This window comes from Leptosomus discolor, chromosome 4 (genome assembly GCF_034619465.1).
Source record: "Leptosomus discolor isolate bLepDis1 chromosome 4, bLepDis1.hap2, whole genome shotgun sequence".
Taxonomy (NCBI): Eukaryota; Metazoa; Chordata; class Aves; order Leptosomiformes; family Leptosomidae; genus Leptosomus; species Leptosomus discolor.
Genome location: NC_141394.1, coordinates 26,636,284 through 26,653,283, shown reverse-complemented (window position 1 = coordinate 26,653,283; position 17,000 = coordinate 26,636,284). Strand labels below are relative to the sequence as shown.

At 41.0% G+C, this 17,000-nt stretch overlaps 1 protein-coding gene across 1 annotated transcript in view; it reads right to left on the bottom strand.

The window, feature by feature from the left end:
- Positions 1 to 759: 759 nt before the first annotated feature.
- PPA2 (inorganic pyrophosphatase 2) overlaps positions 760 to 17,000 on the bottom strand; it is a 39,248-nt gene continuing 23,007 nt past the window's right edge. Inside the window, exons 8-12 of the mRNA XM_086463746.1 lie at positions 12,640 to 12,767; positions 10,742 to 10,827; positions 9,147 to 9,216; positions 1,982 to 2,021; positions 760 to 943 (exon numbers count right to left, since the gene is read on the bottom strand). Coding sequence (XP_086319872.1) covers positions 915 to 943; positions 1,982 to 2,021; positions 9,147 to 9,216; positions 10,742 to 10,827; positions 12,640 to 12,767 — 353 coding nt within the window. The 3' untranslated portion in view covers positions 760 to 914. The remainder of the gene's footprint in view (positions 944 to 1,981; positions 2,022 to 9,146; positions 9,217 to 10,741; positions 10,828 to 12,639; positions 12,768 to 17,000) is intronic.

Sequence of the window (17,000 nt, the reverse complement as noted above, 5' to 3'; positions counted from 1 at the left end):
CTCTTTTTCTACTTAACAGCTGCCTTTTTTGTTTTTAATGAATGCCATGGGTACAGACAGGCCAGATATAATCCTGCAGTAGAAAAAATGGCAGATATTTCTACCAGGAAAACATAAAGCTCAGCTCTATTTTATTAATCTTGTCTCACTGAATGAGGAACTATCAAAAGCCTTCAGGCATACACAATTCCAAAAATGGAAGCTTTCCATAAGGAAAGTCCTTCCTGTGTGACAAAACAGACAAGTTATCAAAACAGGATGTAGTACAGAGAGCACACGTGCATCCTTGCTTCAATTGTTATGGCATTAGCCCTTCCTAGTTGAATTACTCTTTGGAGTGAAACTGCATTTGTTTTTTTAAAGCAAGTATGATCTGTTTGTAACCCTACAAAGCAACTAAAGACAACTGGGCACAAAAGTGAAACGAGCCAGGAAACAGCACACAGTCACCTATTAAGAACATGGTACACTACTAAGCCTATTACACAAAGATGATTTTCTACTTGAAAAGGATCACTGTCAGGGTGGCCAGACAAGCTAAGATACAAATTAACAGAGTGTTCCGTGCACCTGATAGCTGGATTACTCCAAAATCTGGAGAACAAGGTTGAAGACACCTTATTTCCCAACTCATTTGATAGTACACCTCATGAGTGGGTAAGAGCAATTCCGGAGTTCTGAGATTCAGAAACAAACAAGCAAGAAAGTTCTCCTCTTCACTCTGCTCCACCCTCCACAAAGATACATAGAAAGGAAACATTCATTTTATAACATCAGTGTTTATTTACATGAGAGAAGGTTTACACGAGTTGAAAAGATGATTCAACAGGAGCCCAACAACGAGTGCTTTTGCCTGTCTTCAGAAAAGGGATGACTCTAAGATTTGATGATGCAGGTTCAGAACACTTTGACCATCACTTGGGAAAAAAGTGCCAGGAATCAACTAAAACAAAAAATACACATAAAGAATTACATTAGTTCTACACAACTAGCCAGACACAAACACTTCAAAAAGCAATGTTCTGCCCTTTCAGCTATCTCCCCTCCCATAACAGCACTTCCAGGTGAGCTCTATCCCCAGCCTATGGACAGCGCGGCCTCAAAATAGTATTTGTTCGCTTTAACAGTTTGGCTGAAACAATCCTGCAACGAGTTACACCACTGACGTGGCCATCCCTGGAAAACATCACAAATCAGGCAGATTATGTTCAGTTGTCTGTCAGGGGTCTGAGACGTAATACTTCAGTAAATAAATGCTATTTATTGGCATGCCATATAAGGGCAAATGAATGCAGCTTGCTTTCCCATGACATGGACTACACAGATGTTACTCTGCAAACAATCTGGAACTCGACTCATGACTAAGTTTCTCTTAGTGTTTCTGTAACTCCCTCCATCTCAAAAAGCACGTATGTCTTCTCTATAACTCCTGCCAGTAGAAAAATCTCTTTTTTTTAAAGTAGTTAACAAAAATGAAAACGTAGGATGCATTCTTATTTCTTGATGAAAACCACATGTTCTGTCAACGTAAAAACCAGTCATAACAGTGAAAGGGAGAATTTTTTTCTTCAAAACTTACACTTGAAAATTAAGTACGGTTATGTCACTTAAAAGGGGCTGTTTATTTCATTAGTCAGCTCCTGTGAAGAACGACGAAGACTAAGGCAAATCAACCTTTCTCCTTTAGAAAGGATAAATATCATGCATTTACCTTCCATGATCAGAGACAGAAAAATTTGGTCTTATCTTTTTATGTGGACTACACTTTCACTCATTCTCAAAAATAATCTTCTCCCACAAACCATCCATTAATTTCTGCTCACGTGCTATTTAACAGGGGACAGGCATGACAGTCTGACAGAATATAACTATTATCATTCTCATGTGCACAAAATCACCTTTTTTTCAACACAACAGTTATGATGTCAATTTTTAAAGCAAACAATTAAAGAAACTGCATGGCATTTGGGGAAGAACATACCTTCCAGGGAAACAGAATCTCCATTCACTGGCACTGGTGCCTAAAAAAAAAAAAAAAACACCAAACTCAAAAAACGAACCAACATATCAATGTTTAGTTAAAGTTTCACAGGCAGCACCCAAACGCAAAGCTATTTTACTGCAGAAGTCAAGATACATTAATAAAAACAGAACTTTCCGTTGCCCCCACAGGACAATGCTCTACCTTATAGACTTTCCCTATTTTTCCCCGCCCCTGTAACTACTGTACAAATTTCCTGGTTGCTCATAAATGACAAAACGAACACACTAATAATGAGTGATAGATTAACATCTTACCTAATGTAAAGGAGATTTTCCTACTGTATTGTCTTTGAGGACAACATGATTTACTGTTCACATACTAAGGAGTAAAAATGCCTTTCCAATTACATTACTATACATATTTCAGAATAAAGATACACATGTGAATATATACATACACACACAATTTAAACTACATATATGCAATCATTTTTAAGTAAATGTGTAATTAAACCCTTTCACAACCACATTTTGATAGCGTAGGATTCAGTTCTGTGGAAAGTGACAAATAGTGTTAAAATGCAGGCCTGTAAGTCCACTTCAAAGCTGGATACATCACTTTTCAATCACAGTATTACAGTATGTTTTGTCCTATTACTTAAAGGACAAAATTAAAGCCAGTTTTAACACTAGCTGGAAGTAACCTGCCTCACAACGAGGATGCTAGTTACTCGCATAGCAACAATCCTCCACTGCCCTTCCATCAGCTCCTTACAGACAAGTTTTCCAACTCACGTAACTCATTGGAAAGCAGCAGAGCGCCTCTCAGCACAAGGAATCGTGCCACGCTCACTCGCACACAGAAATGAAGTGCAAAAACCACGTGGATGTCAGCCTTTGCCATGACACAAGCCCACCCCAGCTACGCTTACCAAGCGGATAACCCCAGGAGTAACCACTTAGGTGAACCATGCAAAAAAAGAAACCACCTCAAAGGCAGAGTTTACAGCTGTTTGAAGCTTCAGGAGAACAAAACTGCACAGTGACCACCCATGTCTTCCACACCAACAGGTGGAACTTCCTGCTACTACTTAACAGCACATGCGGATGCTAAGGAAAACTTTGCAGTATCCTGCAGGCAGGCAAACTGACCCAGAAGCTGCACAGCCAGGCTTAGCACAGTGCAGCACTCAGACTGAGACGTGTTGGTGTGAAATACCCTTGTGAGCCTGCCTGCCTCCGAGCAAGCACAGAGCTCAATCCACTGAAGAGCAGGTCAAAGCCTGTGAGGAGGGAAGGGAAAAACAGTATTCTTTTTCCCACTTTGCCCAGGATAATTACCTGCACCAGGGGGTTATATGACTGGCCTGAAAGGACGTGCCAGAATGACAAATGTAATCCAGGTCTTAGAATCACAGAATAGTTTGGGTTGGAAAGGACCTTTAAAGGTCATCTAGTCCAACACCCCTACAGTGAGCAGGGACATCCTCCAACTAGATCAGGTTGCTCAGAGCCCCATCCAGCCTCTCCTTGAATGTTTCCACGGATGGGACACCTACCACCTCTCTGGGCAGCCTGCTCCAGTGTTTCACCACCCTCATCGTAAAAAAATTCTTCCTTGCATCTAGTCTGAATCTGCCCTCTTTTAGTTTAAAACCATTACGCCTTGTCCTATCGCAACAGGCCCTGCTAAAAAGGTTGCCCCCATCTTTCTCATAAGCCCCTTCTAAGTACTGGAAGGCTGCTGTAAGGTCTCCCTTGAGCCTTCTCTTCTCCAGGCTAAACAATTCCAGCTCTCTCAGCCCGTCCTCATAAGAGAGGTGTTCCATCCCTCTGATTGCTTTTGTGGCCCTCCTCTGGACCCACACCAACAGGCCCAGAGCTGGACACAGTACTCCCTGTGGGGTCTCACCAGAGTGGAGCAGAGAGGAAGAATCACCTCCTCGACCTGCTGGCCACACTTCTTTTGATGCAGCCCAGGATGCGATTGGCTTTCTGGGCTGCGAGCATACGCTGCTGGCTCACGTCCAGTTTTTCACCCACCAGCACCCCCAAGTCCTTCTCGGCAGGGCTGCTCTCAATCCCTTCATCCCCCAGCCTGTATTGATACCAGGGGTTGCCCCAACCCAGGTGCAGGACCTTGCACTTGGCCTTGTTGAACCTCATGAGGTTCACCTGGGCCCACCTCTCCAGCTTGTCCAGGTCCCTCTGGATGGCATTCTGTTCCTCAGGTGTGTCACCTGCACCACTCAGCCTGGTGTCATCTGCAAACTTGCTGAGAGTGCACTCGATCGCACGGCCTATGTCACTGATAAAGATATTAAACAGTACTGGTCCCAGTATGGACCCCTGAAGGACACCACTCATGACCGATTTCCATCTGGACATTGAGCCATTGACCACTGCTCTCTGGGTGTGACAGCATCCAACCAATTCCTCACCCACTGAACAGTCCACCCATCAAATCCATATCTCTCCAATTTAGAGAGAAGGACGTTGTGGGGGACCGTGTCAAAGGCCTTACACAAGTCCAGATAGATGACATCTGTAGCTCTTCCCTTGTCCACTGATGTCGTCACTCCATCATAGAAGGCCACTAGGTTGGTCAGGCAGGACTTGCCCTTGGTGAAGCCATGCTGGCTGTCACGAATCACCTCCCTGTCCTCCATGTGCCTCAGCACAGCTTCTAGGAGGATCTGTTCCATGATCTTCCCAGGCACAGAGGTGAGGCTGACAGGTTGGTAGTTCCCAGCATCCTCCTTTCTACCCTTTTTAAAAGGGTGCAATGTTTCCCTTTTTCCAGTCGCTCAGGACTTCACCTGCCTGCCGTGACTTCTCAAATATCATGGAGAGTGGCCTGGCAACTGCACCAGCCAGTTCCCTCAGGACTCTGGGATGCATCTCGTCAGGTCCCATAGACTCATGTATGTTCAGGATTCTCAGGCGGTCACGAACCTGATTTTCTATTACAGTGGGAGGGACTTTGCTTCCCCAGTCCCCATCTTGCAGCCCATCCACTCGAGAGGTGTGGGAAGAGAGGTTGACAGACTGAGGCAAAAAAGTTGAATACCTCAGCCCTCTCCTCAGCCGTTGTTAACAGTTTGCCAGTCATGTTCATCGGAGTGGGTACACTTTCTTTATCCTTCCTTTTCTGGCTGACATACCTGTAGAAGCTCTTCTTATTATTCTTTGCATCCCTTGCCAAGTTCAGCTCCAGCCGCACCTTGGCCTTCCTGAACCCATCCCTACACAACCAAGCAGCATCCTTATACTCTTCCCAGGATACCCGTCCCTGCTTCCAGTTTCTGTGCATTTCCTTCTTGCCCTTCAGTTTGACCACCAGGTCTTGACTCAGCCATGCCAGTCTCCTGCCATCCTTTCCTGATTTCTTACACCTGAGGATCGGGAGCTCTTACACTCTATGGAAAGCATCTTCCAGGACTTAATACCAGACTATCCCCTCTCTTTCCAGTAAAACCAACGTTTTATCTCCTAAGGCAGGGAGAACCAGTGGTCACCACGTATGTGCAGGTGCCTACCACTTCTGGGATAATTGCTCAGAAAGTCTGAGATAAGGACTCAGCACCTTCCCACCAGGAAGAGATCAAAAACTCATTGCACTGAACCAGGAATCTCTTCACTATACGACCCTTCCATTTGGAACACCATTTAAAAACAAACAAACAAACAAACAAGTAGAATAATTGGAGAAAAAAAAAAAAAACAAACACCCCCCCAAAACAAACAAACAAACCAAACAAACAAAAAAAGGAGGAAACCCCCCACCAATCTTTTCTTTCACAACCAGCCGCTGAACAGAAAATTCTGCTTCTACTAAGTCCCAAATGAAAATGTCCTCACAGAAAACATGTAGGGAGAAAGGCAGTTAACAGACTTTTCTGCTCAGATCTGAATTATTTAAAAGACATTAGTAAGTATACAGATTCAAATTTTGTTTGAGATTTTTTAAGTTGTCAGGAAAAGCCAACTATTTTCCCCTGTAAGAAATTGTTCTGCGTTTTATCAAAAGAGACCTCATCCAGCAAAGCTTTCCTACTTCACTTTCCAGTATTATAAGGGAAGAACTATGTGAAAAGTCTGAGAAACAGTGCTGTGCTAACTATATATAGATTGTCTTGGAGATTTTCCAACTTGCAAAGTCCTCAGCAGCTTCTTCACAGAGCAAGTGAGCAAGCATTTCTCAGGATTAATGTTAAACAAAGGTTTTGGCTGTCCTGGTTAGTTTTACAGATTGCAACACTTAAAAGCATGAAATAAACAGTACATCTTAGCACTAACACACTCAGCTGCAAAGCTCTATTCCTCCTTAGTTTAATTTTCAACATATACTAACACTGGAGCTGAGAAAGAGATGAAACAATTTTCAGAGGCTAGAGAACACTAGAAATTTTTACCACCTAGTGTTAAAACTCAACTGAGTTTGTAGTTGCAGGGGGCTGCTGTAATTTTGGCTGGTTCAAATGTTCAGTATGCACTCCCATATGCACAGATTATCTTCTGTCTCTTTGGGATTGACTGGACATGGCAACTTCACCTGCTGTAGAATCATTCCTAGTTTGCCACCAATACAAATGACAGTACACATGCCCACCACCTAGAAACTAACTCAGTGGAATGGAAATTCCCCAACACAGACAAGCCATTCTAGTCCTGCATCTGTAAAATAATGAAAGGTTGAACAATAGCACAGTAAATCCTACTGAAATCAACAGGACTATCTTGGGAACTACCCCATCAAAATCTACATGAAATTCTGATTAATGCATAATATAGTACACATTTGGTAAAGATTTGCTTAGTTTCCATTTGATTCTTAGTTATAGTTCTCTTCCTCACCATAAAAATCGGTTCATAACAATATTGAGTGTTGCCTTTTGGGGTTTTGTTTGGGGTTTTTTTGAGAACTCAATATACCTGATCTAAGGTAATTATCACCCACTCAAAAATTCCATAATTGGAGTCTGACCCAGGAAACAGAATTGTAGGGAACCAGCTCTCACTGCACAAGTAGCTCACAAATTCTGCAGAAGCTGAAATATGTTTGTACTTTCATGTAAAATCTCTACCTCAGCTTTCATTCTTCTGTTCTTACGCAGAAGTCACTACATGGACATAAATTAGAAGAAAATGTATCTGCTTTTAGTTTAAAAAAAAACAACAACAAAAAAAAAACCAAAAAACACAAACCAAAAAATTCCCAAAGAGACAAACACAGGCAGCTTTCATTTAAAATTACCACAGCCATTAAAATTCTGCAGCCAACACTCATGTACTTTCACTTCAGTTTGAAAGAGATGAATGCCTGACAACTAAAGTGGGCAGTGTAATGTACTAGACAAAAAGATACCTGCTTAAAATGTGCAAGTCAACCTCTCTGCTTATATTTAGAGTTTGAGTGTCCACCATTCATATTCCAAAAGCATTTTACTTTTTTTAGTTATCATAGATTGAAAATTGCATGCAGTATGAACAGTATAAGAGTACTGTATCTTTTTCCCTGTCTGAAAAGTACCAAGAGACAGTACTCTCCAAAGACACAATTAAAATACTTCGACTGAACTGAAACAAAATGATGGAAAGGAGTATGCAGTGACAACTTCACAAAACCAGTATCACTTAAAGAAAATCATGTGAGGCATAAAAAAGCCAGGAAGTGATAATATTTGATAAGGTGACAACGCTCATAATAAAAAAAGACATTGAAGTTTGATACATTACCTATTTTATGAACTGGTTTTACTCACCTCCCTCCCAAAAACCAGGAAAAATTTGTTATTGAGAGACAAAATAACAGATACTGCTGATTTAAACAGGTAATTATTTACCCTATATGCTTCCAAGTACAAACAGCACAGAACACAACAGGAAATATTCCTTTGCAGGTTTGTCACCATGCATGTATGTTTGAACTTGAAATTTTAATTGCATTTACACTCTCGCTAAAAGTTATTGCAAATTTGAAAGTATAGAGGCGGTAAATATTTGCTTATAGCTGTGACTGACATGTCTAAAAACATATTTGAACTCCAGAATGAGTTTTTCTTTCATTTAAAACTCATAGGCCATTAATAAACATTCACAAGTACAACCATAAAGGCACTTTCTTTAGAAGTGCCGAAAGCAAAAGGCCTGAATAGGGAAAACAGTTCAGTTTGACACCTCTTTATAACTTAAACCAATTTTTCTTTGTAACTGACAGTCTTATCTCCTAGTGACAAAACACCACCCAGGACAACACATTCTCACTAGAAATGCTGTTGGAATGTTAACTGCACAGACAGTGCATCATGTCTCCTTCGACACCTGAACTTGTGACACCTGAACTTGCGTAACTACTGAGACTACTGGGGCAAAACACTGGCTGCCCATGCTCACATGGTCATAAGCACAGGCTCAATCATGGCATATGTTATAAAAAAAAAAAAAAGTAATACTTGGGCGTACTTTTCTTCATGTAATTTCTGGTAACTTTGCTTAATTTCTGGCATCCAAATTAGTATATTTTAAAGTGGAAGAAATTCTCCTCCAGTAGCATTTGCACATGAAAGCATCAGACCTGCAGGACATTCTTCTTGCCTGAACAGAAAACCTGCATGTTTTAATTTTATGTTAATTTTCAGAATATGACAGGCATTCTTTAAGAAACATTCATAAAAAAGCATCCCCCTCTTTTACAGCAACGCATTTAATTATGAAAGTAGACAAAGGATCCCTTTAGCGATTAGGGACTGCAGTCAGCTAGTCAATGAGTTCTAACACTGGGTGGTAACTCATAGCAACAGGGGAGACAGAGAAGACAGCAGGCTGGATACAAATAGCAGACCATCTTGCTATTCAGGATCAGAAGAAACAGCACTGCAGAGGGAGAAAAAACAAAATAAAACCAAAAAACCCACCAGAACAGTAATGAACCTGCCAAAAAGCACTCTTGGACCACTGCAATGAAAGGTTTATATTATAATGCTTACATTTCCCCAACAAACTTTGTGCTCTTCCTTCTACTTCATGCCTTAAATTTTTGTTTAAGGGCCATTTCAGTTCAGCCACTTTATTTCAGTTTCGGAGCTCTGAATCGTCTTTTCCCATTGACCACTTAAAAAAAAAAAAAAAAAGGGTGGAAAAAAAGCAAATATTCTCCTTACCGACTGCACAATCGACCGGGCATCCTCCTCACTGCAACAAAATGGGCTGCCACTCACGAGAACATTCGTGCTGAAAAATAAAATTAAAAACATGTTTTATCAATCAGTGGAAAAGAGAACACAATTAAGCACCCACGGAAAACACCACCTTCACATAGAGAGATCAGAAATGTGTATCTGCAACAAATGAGGACGTCAAAACCACAAAGTAATCAGTGATGCTGGAAGGGAACAGAAGTGCAGATGGGTGTTCTTTGTTTCTTTGGGTTTGAGGGGGGTTTTTAGGCTATACGTTCTATATTAATGGAAGCAGCACTCACACTCAGTGCTTCTGGCAGATAACTTGTGTACAGTTCAGAGGACCACAGTTAACGAACTAAATCCCTCAAAAAAGTCAGCAGATAGAAACTAGCTCTTCCTGAGGGAGCTGAAGAACACCTAGATGGCTAGCACAGATGATGTGAATATCCCCAGCTCTTGTGCCTTGAAGGATGGCCAGATTCTGTGGCAGGCCACTGTTGGTTTGCAGTAACCTGCCTGCAGTACCGAACAAGGAGGAGGGAAAAACAGGTCAAAATTCTACTGTTACATACAGCAACAGATACCTGTACTGCTTCCAGAAAGCAGACAAACTCTGTGACCAAAGACTTTAAAGAAATATTTCCCTGTGAATATATCCTTTCACACCAGAAGTGAGTTCCGTCATGAGTTTTTAAGGTCCTACGCACTAAACGGCAACAAATTAAATTCCTCAAAGCAAGACTGCAACTTTTTTTTTTTTAATTTCATCAACACTAAGCTCAAAGTGCCTCTGAAATGATCAAGACCAAAATCTGAGTATTATCCTACAGTATTCTTGCCATACTGAAGTAGAACTACCAACCTGTCCAACCGCTAACATGTTCAATCAGCTCCAAGACAGACAGAGAAAGTCAAATTTTCCCAATAAAGCAGAAGATGACAGTAACTATCCGAGCACAGCTTCCCCCACAGCCTTTGCCCTCTGGTTTAGCTAATGGCAATCTACAGCCCTTGGAAAGCACCAGGCAAAGATAGCTGCCTGCTCTTCAAGGCCTCTGGTGCCAGAACTGCCAATGCAAACCAGTCCAGAGAACTTTAAATAAACTCCATTTTCATTTAGATCAGGCCACAGGTTAGTAAAGAACAATAATTTGGTTCTCTCATTCCAGAGAATAACTGAAAAATATGGAATGCTAAGCTGCAAAAGAATTTTGCAACACAGCAAAGCAGCACTAAAGGATGGAATAAACAGTGGCAAGAGGATTTCCACCGGAGATCGAGATTCTCCTAAAATGATCCTGAACTAACACTCTGGGGCCATTTCTTGAAAGTCAAAGTTCTGTGTCACTTTTATAAAACTGATATATTTTTGGAACCACTTACCAGTAAATCGTTGTCATACAAGGTGCAATTAGTCAATCATAGACTATTATCAATTAATTATCAATCAAAACCATGAGTATTCCTGTCATCTCAAAGTAAAAAATCTAAGCAGTTCATGCACTGCTGACACGTGTTGAATACCACCAGTACTAGCACAATACAAAGAGGAAAATATGTGACTGGATACTTACCACTTAATAGTACCTCCATCAGCTTTTTTATGAAGCAAAGCTTTCCAGTATTCATGGGTGGACTTAATAATTTCAACAGCAAAATCCTAGTTTACATCAAGGAAAAGTTTTATGAATTAAAATGTTATTAAACAGGAAAAAAAGCCACAGAACTAGTCTATTAAAACATACTGTTTCATGTGTTATTTTAAGGGGTCTCCTTCGAGGCCTCATTAAGTTTCTGGAAAATATAACACCCTTTTTATGAAAAGAAACAAACTTCACTATCTGTCAAATACACTGGCAACACATTCAGGACTTTCCCTCAGTCCACAGCCAGAAAACACGAAGGCTGCACGAAAAAAATAAAATCAGCACTGGATGCTAAGCAGACATCTACAGCTGTAGAAAACCACACCGCATCCTAAATGGGACAAAGTGTGTGAGACACAACTCCTCTGCTAGCCATGCACATCACGGTCAGAGTTATGGTTTCCCCTCTAGTGGTAAAATTCGCATTTACTTCATTAATTGCCCAATCATGTACTTTAGCATTTGCAACAACGTAACACATCAGCCGCTTAACAGTTTTTGTTTGTTTAAAACAAAAGTAATATTGGGGGTGGGGTGCGGATAAAAAAGCTTCAAAAAAATAAAGTAAAATAAGGCCTCAGTGTCCAGATGATGATATCTAGACTGGCTTGCAAAAAGCTGCCAACAGTATATTCACATTTCCTAAGAAGGAGTGACTTGGCAAAATGCCACTGGAACATTGTGAACCTCACCAGAGCTGCTGGAGCTCAGCCACGGCCGCCTCGCCACATCCTGGGTCTCTAGAAATGCCTGAGAATTATTCAAGTGCTCCAAACTAGCTATCTCGGGGCATTTAGTGCCTCAAGTCTGAACTCCAATGGCCTGACAGGGATACACCATTGCTACAGAACATCACTCTGCTTTACAGAGCAGGAAAATCTCTAAGAGCAGCTCCTGGGAGAACAGGGGAGAGATCAGGTCATCAAGCCTTACAACTCTACATTCCATTGATTTAGAAGACAAGTTTTACTGCAGAGGGGAGTCAGGGCATCTCTTCAACCAGACAAAACATGTAAAGTTGACTGTGCTGGACAGAAGGCATTTTATAAACTTTGGTAGCACACTGCAAGGCTGAACTAGCTGACACATGGACATCACTCACTAGGAACCTGCAATTCTTTGCCAAAAATAGTTTACAGAGAGTGTGCAATACACTATTTGCAAAGCACTTTTACTCAAATCACACCAAATTCCCTCTGAAAAAATCCAGGTATTTTCTTCAGCGAGGTCTATTCCCAGGTCCACCCTCCTTTCAAACACTGGTCGTTTTTACTGCAGATAGTTTAAAACGCCATTCATTTTTTCTAAAAAAGGAAAAAATATTTTTTCAGCCTTCAAGCCAAAAACAGTTTAAATGTTTTTACACAGAATTACCAGGAAAAAAGTATAACTTGAGCAAATACCAAATATGAAAAAATCTGCAACCTGCTGTCTTTAACTGCATAGCCTTAAAAAAAAAAAGTCAGGAAAACTTATCAATCAGGACTGAAAAATACCTGAAAAGACAATCTGTTTATTCTTCTGACCGGGAGAATGAAAATGCTGTGAAAAAGACCTACAAACACACAAGTGTGTGTGTAAGTCTTGTCAGGATTAGGACTGAATGTGTTTTTGCAGGCTTCCTTTAATAACCTATGCATTTTCCCTGAATAAAATGGAAGATGGCAAACATTATTTATTCCTAGTCTAATAAATTGTATTCAGAAGATTCCTCGTATAAAATTTCTTTTTGTTAAACCTCCTCCTTTGCAATTCCAAAAATTCTAGGATGCATTAAAGAGGCCACATGACAGAAGTATGCATCTTTAATTTTGGATTATCTTCACCTTGTCTTTAAATTCTCCATTAAAAGCAAACTGATTTTCCGGTTTACCATCAGGCACTTTATATAATCTGAACCAGTCAACCGTAGCCTCAAGGTAACCTGGTTTGTGCTTCCTGACATCATCAATATCTGTAGGTTTAAAAAAAAAAAAAAAATATATATATATATATATATATACTGGTCATTTTTACTCACAGGTTTTGTAACATTCATTTTGTAAAGGCTCCTAAAGGATCTGCAAGCAATCTGATTTCACTGAGCACTTTCAAAGTCATTGGGGAACTTCACTTTATTACATTAGCTGCCCATAGCGGATACCTTATCATTTCACAACCACACTAAACAGGTAAACCAGTTGCCTCCTGCCCTTCATTAATTAAGACCCAAAGGGACAATGAATGAAAGAACAATACTTGTGACAGGAGAGGAAGAAAATTCCGTTATTTATAGGCTTTCATCTCAGTAGGTACCTCTTGCAATACTTAAGATTATTCAGTGAGGTAATTTTTTTCCCCAGCAACTGCAGGGACGACAGGCATTTTTTGATAATGAAAGAATAGCTAGTAAAAACAATTTCAACACATGGATTTTTAAACCAGCACCTCAAAACAAAATACAGGCTTGACTTCTCGAAGTTATATTAAAGGCATCCCTTTGCTCGCATTACTTCCAAATCAGCCCGTTAGATACAAGACAGATACGTGCCAGGAGCACTAAACACTAACTCTACTGATAACCCTGTGATACCTGCATACTTACAGCGATAAGCCAATTTTACCTTTACCTCTATGATCCTACTGTGCAAAGACGGAACAGGGCACAGAGAGGCACACATGCCATTCGCAGGACACCCTTGGGAGGCAGAGAGGAACATTGCCGCAGTGCGTACAGAGACTGAACAGTCACACATTAATTCTGCTCGAGGGCTATACTGCTATAGCAAAGACATAGTTCATGATCTCAAACGTTTACTTCTACTGTGCCTATCAAATTTTATCGGGTTGCCCTGTGAGACTACCATCACTCCTGTCACTTGCAATGAGGTGGTCCTATCAGCCCCTCGGCAACTTAACTCTCTGGCAACATGTTTATATGGAAAAGCCCTCAATACAATCATAATTGATTTTGATACAATAAAGGATTTTGTCCTTTCTGGAAGTCAAGTACTTTCTGTAGCTGGTGTAATCCTTCTCTTTCCATCTATTTCCCTCCTACAGTCACTTCTGATGGAAATGGGAGCTGACTTTTTATTGCTGTGCTTTGCATGCAGTCTTCCGGCTATTTCATAACCTCACTCTACCCAGACCAACTTCCATGGTGTTATTCTCCTGCCCTAGAGTTCTGCAAGTCACTTGGTCATTTCTCCCTTCCCAATTCCCTCTTGTTCTCTCTCCATACTGCTTGGCTACTTCATTCTCTTCTCCCATAGATACGCCTCACTCACTGACATTTCACGGTTGGCAGTGATTCCTGATGGATACTCTTCTGTCTATCCAGTCCTATAAAACAGATTTTCAGAGTTGCTTAGTCCACAGAATTGACACCTAGTCATGTGCTTCCCATCTTTTAGGTGCCTAAATGTCTTTTTAAAATCTAGTCTGTGAACCTGAACAAAGACATTCAAGTATTTCTAAACAGAACTAAGAAAAGGGAAAAAGTCCTGTGCTACAGACCATTCGATTCTCTGTAGACCACCAAGAGAGATGACATGTGGACTGAACTGTGAGACCAAATTGATGTGAGAAGATATGGTGAGCATTCATAGCCATCTGACAGATGCCACTCCCAAATTCCATTGGATCACACATCATCCAAAGAATAAAACACAAAACTTTGAAGAACCCTATGTAAATTTTCACTTCTGCATGCACTTAATAGTGCTACGTGTTTATGGACTCAAGAGTAAAACACATTTTGAACTTGGCTGCTGGCCATTTGCCTGTGGAAGTTCAGGGATTTTCATTGGCAGAATCCCAGAAAAACACAAGGGCACATAAGGCTGTGCTAGAGGCAGGTCTTCTAGCTGTAATACACGTTTTAAGAGTACAAGAAGCCTTTCACTGGAGTGGGTGGGCGAGACCAACCAAGAAGGAATGATTCAGAAAAGGGTGGGGTCTTGGTTGGAGGCAGGATGCTTCATTTGGGCACTAATAAAACTGCAGCACCAATTCAAATTGGTTTCGGGACTCCAGTGTATCACCCTGTTCTCCCCAAGCAAGGGAACATCCCTCCGCCCATCTTGAGCCCTTATCATCTCCTCCTCTTGCAAGGAACTCACAATTTCTAGTACTTGTTGAAGAGACAGTTACCTCCTCAAGTCTGTAATGCAAACCAGGCTGCTGCCACAATTTCCTTGACTCCTAGCTGTGGATGAACTCCAGATCTCCATCTCCAGACACTACTTAAATTCAAGCATACTTTCGCAGACTGCTGCTCCTTTTTTCTGGTTCCTGTTCCAGCAAACTTCTTTCCTAACTCTGCTTCTCCATTCCTCCTACTTGGTTATTTGCCTCCTAGTCCCAAAAAACCTGTTCATCAAGAGTGTTTTACTGTCTACTAGCTGACACTTGGGCCCTTCCCCATCTGTTGTTCCTTATTTATAGGCTTTGTTTATACTTCTTTAAAGGACTCAAATATCAGAATAGGGTTTGGGGCAGGCTTTCATTATGTCCTTAAGACAGGGCTGACCATCTTCATCGATACAATCATCCCTCTGAATTTCATGCTCTCTCTGCCAGAAAATACCTTGCCTAAGTAAATGACTACACAGAATCAGGCTACAGCACTATATGGCTCCTAAAGTACTGGCTGCCGTATTTTCTGGTTTTGAGGACTTAAGAAGGGAGATCATGGTCTCCCTTCTTATTTCCTTGGTTCCTTGCAGGTTACTCTCCTTCATCCCCACGCTTCACTCCACTATTCTTTATTATGAAGGACAACTACTGGGCACCAAATGAAGCTTAAATGGTTGAAGGAAAAAAACCAAACCAAACCAAAATCAAAACGATCTGTATTATAATGGGAGTTGGTGGCAAGAAGCAGGAAAAAATCCAACAGTGCAATCAAAAAAAAAAAAAAAAAAAAAAAAAAAATCAATCCTGTTGCTGTGCAGTCAGCACACTGCACGAAATATAAGGAAAACAGCAGCTCTCACATCACTCAACAGCTACCTCTTCAGTTCATTAAAAAGCACCAGAGAAAAGCTTGAAAGACAGCTTGTCCTCCACTTTGAAATCCGAAGAGCATCTTTGGGATATCAGCAGGAGAAAGAGAAAAATATATGCAGAAAACAGAAGAGCAAGCAAAGAAAGGTAAAAAAAAAGATCACTTTAAGTAGTGAAGTGATACACTGCACTAGCATACATAGAAGCTAGCTCGTATTAGCATTAAAAAAAAACCCAAAACCCAAACACTCAGATGTCTTTTCTGCCACAGACACAGTTAGACACTTTTTTCTCACTCTGACTGCTTCCTTTCACTTAGAGCTACATACTCACACTGATGTCAAAAGGGGCTGAGCAAGTACAGCAATACGAAGCATGTACCTGGCCTAATGCAGTTTCATCTCTGCAAGCAAGCCCTGCTCAGAGTGACAAAGCAGCAAGGTCAGGCTCCTGCAGGTACATTATCAGCACGTACCCACTGGGCTCTGGGCGGTATTTCTTTATACTGCCTACATACAACCATAGGTCCCATTTTTTGGGGCACCAAAGTTAAGTACCAAGGGTTAAAACGAGATGGCTAATCACATTAAGGGTTGCAGTTTAGTCTCAATAAGGAAAATCTCTAGAGGATGGCAGGAACAACTGCTGCTAGCTCTCTGTCAAGAGAGTGAGCCAATGCGAACACAGATCCCAATTCTATCTGGCTTTACAAAAGAAAGCAACAAAAGCATTTGTACAAAACTACCATTTTTAGTACAACAGATGCTGCTTCTTGCAAGCAAAGCTAAAACAACATGCTTGCAGCAAGCTTTCTAAACAAGGTCTGTGGGAAGAGAGGACATATGTTTTTAATAACATCTTATAAACATTTACAGGAAGCAGCAGCTACATTCCATATAAAGGCATTTAGTGTATTTTGTGAAGCATGGTGTAAGGGGGTAGGAGGAGGGCCTCAGTACAGACAATTAATTTCTTCGTATTGAATGCTTACACAAACCCACAACAAAGGTTTTCAGGGCCTCTGCTGCTTCTCTGCATATAAATACACTCATATGCAAGGGTCTATAACAATACATGGTACCAAGTACGCAATACACTTTGTGTTTTGCCATTTAGGGTTTGATCACTTAAAAAGCCAATCTTGAGTTGCACGCTGGAAAAGAAGCATGGCAGCACAGCACAGTTAACTATACCAGTG